General features: G+C 37.4%; 1 protein-coding gene across 1 annotated transcript in view; it reads left to right on the forward strand.

Moving 5' to 3' along the window:
* Nucleotides 1-6,393, forward strand: part of BTBD9 (BTB domain containing 9) — a 168,057-nt gene extending 161,664 nt beyond the window's left edge. Inside the window, exon 11 of the mRNA XM_058168009.1 lies at nt 5,786-6,393. Within this exon, the coding sequence (XP_058023992.1) occupies nt 5,786-5,953 (168 nt within the window). The 3' untranslated portion in view covers nt 5,954-6,393. The remainder of the gene's footprint in view (nt 1-5,785) is intronic.
* The last annotated feature ends 1,577 nt before the right edge of the window (nt 6,394-7,970 follow it).

Consider the following 7,970-nt stretch of genomic DNA (forward strand, 5'->3'; position numbering starts at 1 on the left):
GAATCAGAATTAAAGCTACAGGCATGTTTTGACTGCACTGATTGGAATATTTTAAAGATACCTCTGCAGACCTGGATGAACTCACAGATACTGTAACATCATATGTCAGCTTCTGTGAAGACCTATGTGTACCTACAAGGAACTTGCGAATACACAGTAATAACAAACCTTGGTTTACACCTAAACTTAAGCAGCTACGACATTCCAAAGAGGAAGCCTACAGAAAAGGTGATAAAATGCTGTACAATCAGGCCAGAAATGCACTAACAAGGGAGATAAGAGCAGCAAAAAGAAGCTACTCTGAAAAGCTAAAGAATCAATTTTCAGCAAATGAACCAGCAAACATGTGGAAAACTCTTAAAAATATCACCGGCTATGGCAAACCTCCTTCCCAGGCTGAAGGTAATCAACAACTGGCAGATGACCTGAATGAGTTTTACTGCAGGTTTGAAAGGAAACTACAGCCACCTATCTCCACAACCCCATCTCAGACACACCAACAACAGCCAAGCCTCCTACAACTGACCCCATTTCATTGGGTTCACAACCCCTAGTGATCACAGAAAAGGAAGTGCAGGACCTATTTCACAGACAAAAGCCAGGAAAAGCTCCAGGCCCAGACAAGATAACTCCTTCTTGCTTAAAAGTCTGTGCTGACCAATTGGCCCCCATCTTCACCCATATTTTCAATAAATCACTAGAGATGTGCTATGTTCCTTCTTGCTTCAAACGCTCTACCATCATCCCAGTGCCAAGAAGCCCACCATCAAGGAACTGAATGACTACAGACCAGTTGCTCTAACATCTGTAGTCATGAAAACCTTTGGAAGGCTAGTGCTTTCCTACCTGAAAACCATCACGAATCCACTCTTAGACCCTTGCAATTTGCATACCGAGCAAATAGATCAACAGATGATGCTGTTAATATGGCTCTGCACTACATCCTACAACATCTTGAGTCTCCAAAGACCTATGCAAGGGTCCTTTTGTAGACTTTAGTTCAGCATTCAATACCATCATTCCAGACATTCTTCTAACTAAGCTAAACCAGCTACAGGTACCGGAACAGACTTGTAAGTGGATCACAAGCTTCCTAACAAACAGGAAGCAGCAGGTGAAGCTAAGCAAGATCACATCAAATACCTGTACAATTAGCACAGGGTTCCCCCAAGGCTGTGTGCTCTCCCCACTTCTCTTCTCTCTGTATACCAATGACTGCATCTCCAATGATCCATTTGTTAAGCTACTGAAGTTCGCAGATGACACAACAGTGATTGGTCTCATTCGAGACAATGACGAATCCGCATATAGACGAGAGGTCGAACGACTAGCCTTGTGCTGCAACCAAAACAATCTGGAACTGAACACACTCAAAACCGTAGAAATGGTGGTAGACTTTAGGAAAAACCCTTCCATACTTCCACCTCTCACAATACTTGACAACACAGTATCAACAGTAGAAACCTTCAAATTTCTGGGTTCTATCATATCGCAAGATCTCAAATGGACAGCTAACATCAAAACATCATTAAAAAGGACAAGAAAGAATGTTCTTTCTGCGCCAACTCAGTAAGCTCAAACTGCCCAAGGAGCTGCTGATCCAATTCTACAGAGGAATTATTGAGTCTGTCATTTGCACCTCTATAACTGTCTGGTTCGGTTCTGCAACCCAACAAGAAACACACAGACTTCAGAGGATAATTAGAACTGCAGAAAAATAATTGCTACCAACTTGCCTTCCATTGAGGACCTGTATACTGCACGAATCAAGAAGAGGGCCGTGAAAATATTTGCAGATCCCTCGCATCCTGGACATAAACTGTTTCAACTCCTACCCTCAAAGCAGCTATAGAGCACTGCACACCAGAACAACTAGACACAAGAACAGTTTTTTCCCGAAGGCCATCACTCTGCTAAACAAATAATTCCCTCAACACTGTCAGACTATTTACTGAATCTGCACTACTATTAATCGTTTCATAGTTCCCATCACCAATCTCTTTCCACTTATGACTGTATGACTATAACTTGTTGCTGGCAATCCTTATGATTTATATTGATATATTGATCATCAATTGTGTTGTAAATGTTGTACCTTGATGAACGTATCTTTTCTTTTATGTACACTGAGAGCATATGCACCAAGACAAATTCCTTGTGTGTCCAATCACACTTGGCCAATAAAATTCTATTCTATTCTATTCTACAGGTGTCTGTCTGCCATAGGCTGGTGGTGATTGTTGTTGTTGTTAGTTGCGAAGTCGTGTCCGACCCATCACGACCCCATGGACAACGTTCCTCCAGGCCTTCCTGTCCTCTACCATCCTCTGGAGTCCATTTAAGCTCATGTCTACTGCTTCAGTGACTCCATCGAGCCACCTCGTTCTCTGTCATCCCTTTCTTCTTTTGCCCTCAATCTTTCCCAGCATTAGGCTCTTCTCCAGTGAGTCCTTCTTTCTCATTAGGTGGCCAAAGTATTTCAGTTTCATCTTCAGGATCTGGCCTTCTAAAGAGCAGTCAGGGTTGATCTCCTCTAGGACTGACTTGTTTGATTGTATCAACTGTAAATTAAACCTTTAAAAGAGTTCACTTTAAAATAATATACTTATGCATATAGTACGTTTTACTCTTTTGAACAATTCTTGTTTCAGAGAACATTTTCCACATTTAAAGACAGCAGTAATAACGATACTTTACCTAGAATATTAGGGATCACTGAATTATTCTCTGCTTCATAAATCTGCTTGAATTCAACAATTGACACTGTTACTGTATATGGTTGGAGTCTTCCTTAATAAGGAACAAACAATTTTGCAATTTTGGATTCTTTTAGTATAGCATCTTACATTTAGACCTGTCATATATTTAGTCAATTAGTTTACTTTATTGTCATTCCACCTTGTACAACGAAATTAAATGCCATCTTCAGTGTACATTATAACTATAAAAATAAAACACAAACTCGCATCCTTCACATTCTATACAATTGAATTGAAAACTCCTGATATTGCATTAATATTGCATTATACAGTAGAATTCAATATGGTAACTGCCCTGAGATAGAAGCTGTTTTTTAGCCTATGTGTCCTTGTTTTTATTATCCTGTACCATCTGCTAGATGGTAATAGTTCAAAAAAAGGGTGCCCAGGATGATATGGATCTTTAAGAATGTTTTAAGAATATAAGTCTTTATTAGATAAAGAGTTGATATCATGTTGAGCTTTCCCAGAGTTGATGCTAGCTTTATAAATAGGCTATAAAACCACAGCTATGAAATATAAGAATTATGTTTTTGCAGCCCAATATTTATTCCTACTTAGAAATTCACTTTGGAGTATGAATTAAAGTGCAATTTAAGTTTTCCGCAATTATCTAATTTTTCTGTCAAAATTAAACAAATAATTGAGACAGCAAAAAATACAGCAAATTAAAACAATATTTTAAAACTTACAAAATCTATAATTTTATTAGGGCAATGAAAATTAAAGACAATGCAAACAGAAAAGTATTGTAAATAGACACATCTGAAAAAAATCTGATGGAAAAAAAATAAGTACCAGTTGTTTATGCTCAAGTGAGTAATTATGAAATTCAGTCAACTTTGTATGTTTTTTTAGTATCAGTATAGCAAAGGAAATAGCCATGATGAAACATCAGAAATTGTGATCAGATTATAATCATGTGAATACAAAAACGCTGCACCGCCAGAACTTGGAGGACAAGTTGTAACTACCACTTGTTCAGCAAAATTGTTTGAACAGTCACTAAATGCATGATCATTAAACGAGGACCACCTTTAATCACTTAGGCTTTTGTAAATTATAGTCAGCTTCATCACATTTAGGGAACATAGCCCTGAGATATTGATCGGAAGATTACTTTTTCCCCAAGTGCTCCATGGCATGGGACTGGGATATTTACGGGACCGCCTACTGCCATCGATAACCTCCCATCGACCTGTGCGCTCCCACAGAGAGGGCCTCCTCAGGGTGCCGTCGGCCAGACAATGTCAGCTGGCGACCCCCAGGGGGAGAGCGTTCTCTGTGGGAGCTCCGGCCCTGTGGAATGAACTTCTCTGGCCCTGTGGAATGAACTTCCCGTTGGGCTACGACTTCTCCCTGATCTTCAGACCTTTAAGCGCGAGCTCAAAACCTTCTTTTTTCATCAAGCAGGGCTGGCCTGATACAATTTTAAATTGAATGTTTTAATGGGATTTTAAGGGGATTAATTTTATTTATGACTTTTATTCAAAAATTTTTATTTTTTCAGCGTAATTGAATTAGATTTTTAATGATTATTGTATTTTAAACTGTCGATATTTATGTTTTATTTCTGCTGTACACCGCCCTGAATCTTCGGAGAAGGGCGGTATAAAAATATAAATACATACATACATACATACATACAAACATACATACATACATACATACATAAATAAATAAAGGTGAAAAAGTTCTCACATAAATTGAAAAGAAGATGCTGCTGAAAACAAATTAATGACTGCAGACATTGTTGCTGGAAAATGTGGATGTTTTTGAAGATTGGACTTAAAAGAGAGTGTTTAACATTTTTTGTAAAGCCCAAACAGAACTTACGCTTCACTTCATAACTTTTGCTTGCTTCATAACCATCCAGTTTTGTTCCCTTCCTTTGTTACTTCTCTCTGATTCTATCACTATCTTGGGGTTTGTTTGTTTTTTCTGTTTCCAGAAATAGGAAGAAGAACGGCTTTGTGCTTGTAGCTTTATGTATATCAGTGTGTGGTTATGATTGGAATATGTGATGGGAAATTAGTTTTATAAAGGAAGTGGTTTATTGTATGGCAATTGATTTTAATCAATTATTATTCTTTCCATGTATTATTATTTCTTTTATCTTATGCTTTTGGACACTGGTTTCTTACAGTTATATGTAGACACATGCAAATAGGCTGTATGTACATTTTTATTGTGAGGGAGAAAAAGATCAGGATTATTTCTAGATAGAAATGCCCCCTTATGTTAACAAGTTGAGAAACCTGGTGTTGCACATGTTTTTTATTTGTTTGGTCTACTTTTCCTTTTTCTAATGGATCATCTTAAATTCAGGATGATCCTTCTTGATCTGTGAGGGGGAACCTATGGCACGTGTGCCCATGCCACCTGGCACATGCGGCATCACCTATTCCTCTTCTGGGTTTCTGGCGTGCATGCGCATGTGACAATCAGCTGGCCTTTGTGTGTGTGGCAGTGCTGGGAACCGGAACAGCTGGTCTTCCGTTTTCCAGCATGAGCATGTGCACTAGCCAGCTGATCGGCGTGTATGCATGCGCAGCAGTAACCAGAAGACTTGCTGGAAACCAGAAGTACCTTATCTGGCACGTGTGTGCCCTCTGGGCAGCTCCTCTTCCTGGTCACGGCCCTGACAAGCATGCAGAGTGCTTCCTTTTCAGCACTCAGTTCAGGAAAGAACGTTTGCAGGAGTGCCTTATATAGCACTTTGTCCTAAAAAGTTCCAGTATAACCTGGGGAAAGTTATGTTTTATTTAGAGAGCTAGATACATGCTCATATAGCTCTTTGAAACGTTTTTTCTCATCAAATTGAAAGCGTTGCATAACCATGTATTAAATTGCATATTGTTGTTGAGGGAAGGAAGCGAATGTGGCCCTTAGTCCATGGAGAGGGAATTAAATAAATTATTTGGTCTGTCTATATGTTCCATATTTATGCTAGATGCAAATCATTTAGATCTACCTACACTTGTGCTTTTATTGTAGTAATTTAAGTTTCTCTGTTGTTCTTTCAGGTATTTCATTGTGTACATTTTGAATGCCCATCCCAAAACACTCTACAGAAGGAAGAGACTAATGAAGAAGATGCTGGCCCAGGTGGACAGCACGTGGCAACCGCCTCACCTCAAGCTTCAAGCACCAGTTCTGTGCATTCTCTCCCAGGATCTGTTTCATATCCATAATTGCAGGAGCAATTTTATGAGAATGGAGAAGAACGTTTGAAATCTCAGTGCCACAAAAACATTTTTCACTTTTAACCTGCAAGCACCTCTTCACTTTCTGAATGAACTTTTCAAGGGGATCATAGCATCAAGCAGCTAGAGGTGCTTCGATTTATAAGGCTGCCTGGAGACAAAACTGGGCCACCATATTGCACTTTCCATTGATTAAAATCAGAAGTATGGGGGGAGAAAACAGTCTTTCTCATCAAGTTTCCTATTTGTACCCTACCTCTTTAAACCAAACCAAATCAGATAGAGCAGAAAGAAACAAAACCATGTCATTTTGTTATATAAATAGGTTGTGTGTACCATATCAAAAAATATTATTACATGTGCTTGTAAAAGGTGTATTAAAAATGAATCTTTTTTGAGATGTTTATTAAAAAAAACTATGGAAACCATTTTTTATTTAACTTATTCTTAATCCATATCCTTTGTAAATTATAAACCATTTTCACACTGTGTATATATTTATACAGCTCAATTTCTTTCCTCGTTTTTTTCCATCATATTCTGAAAAAACATTTCCTTCTTTATCATGGCATATGTGGTAACTCCACTTGACAGATACATCTATCTGATAGTTGGGCATCTAATAATCTTACGCCATTACTCTGTTTGACAGAGAAAAACCTTTAAAGAGATTGTGCATAAAACAATTCAATCCAGGGGTACAATATTGGAATTTTTAACTATTTGACATGATATATAAAATTGTCACTTTTTATCCCTGATTACCTTGTACCTAAGAAGAGAGCTGTATTGATCCTGTTAAAAAATATTAAAGTGCTTTAATTCAAGCAGCAGGGATCGATAGGTATTTCCAAACATTTCTTTTCTTGAAAAACTTTTTTTTTTTTACAAATATTGCAGCTAAACTTCATGTGTGGGAATATATTGATGGCAATTTATATTTGGGCTACGGGGTCTTGGCTGTAAAAAGCTGTCATAGCTAGATGGCAATAATGAGTTGTTATCTGCATTTGTTTTCTGCCATTTAATGGTCATTCCACATTTTGCGCTCTAAATCTGCTAGATCTAATAAATATTTTACTGAAATATTTGTTTTAAAAAAGCACAATAATATTCCAATATGATTTTAAAAGAAATCCTTCTTAGACTCTTGATAGAATTATCATATGCATAGATTGAGTTTTATGGTTGGATTTTATTTGCATCTGAGTAATTTAATTCAAGCAGTAGCTATCCTTTGTACATTAATCAGATTGTTGGTTTGATTATTCTAAAAATGTTCACATCTAGCATATTTTTTCTGTCTCTTTTCTCACTGGGGGGGGGTTAAAAAAACTATACATTTGCACATGAACATCAATGCCATTAATTCATCCTGTTAGGAAATGAAATGCATTTGTAATGAAGTTTGTGATTCTAGAGAATATTATTGTTAATTATTTTTTAATTTGTGTGAAATAATTTGGTGCAAATTGTTTTGAATATGGTGATCTATAAATAACTTTGCAATAGTTAAATGTAAGTACTTGCATTCTGCTAAAAGCTGTTTATAATAAAACTGAGAAGAATTAGATCACAATTACGATTGCAGATCAATAAACTAAAAAGAAGTTTTTCATCTGCTATTACATAAACCAATCTGGCAAAAGAACTACAGTATGAAATACAATACCAACATATGTGTTTAGTTAATGAATGGATAGCCAAGCAACAATTTACATCCATACATCCTGGAGAATGAAACCTTTTGGTCTATCTGCAAATAGGCAATTGTGTATCTGTCCAAAAACAAAAAGAAGGATTAATGGAGTTCTTGGTGCTCTCTAAACTTGGTTGTTTGCTTGCAACCATTTCCTTACCCAATTAGATAACATCATCAATTTGAATCCTTTAATGCAGGGGTTCCCAACCCCCAGTTTATGGATCTGCACCAGGCTGCAGCATGCAAGAAACCAGGCCATGCGATCAAGCGAAGCCCTATCCATGGCAGCACATGAAACCACAC

Source organism: Ahaetulla prasina, chromosome 1 (genome assembly GCF_028640845.1).
Source record: "Ahaetulla prasina isolate Xishuangbanna chromosome 1, ASM2864084v1, whole genome shotgun sequence".
NCBI classification, from domain to species: domain Eukaryota; kingdom Metazoa; phylum Chordata; class Lepidosauria; order Squamata; family Colubridae; genus Ahaetulla; species Ahaetulla prasina.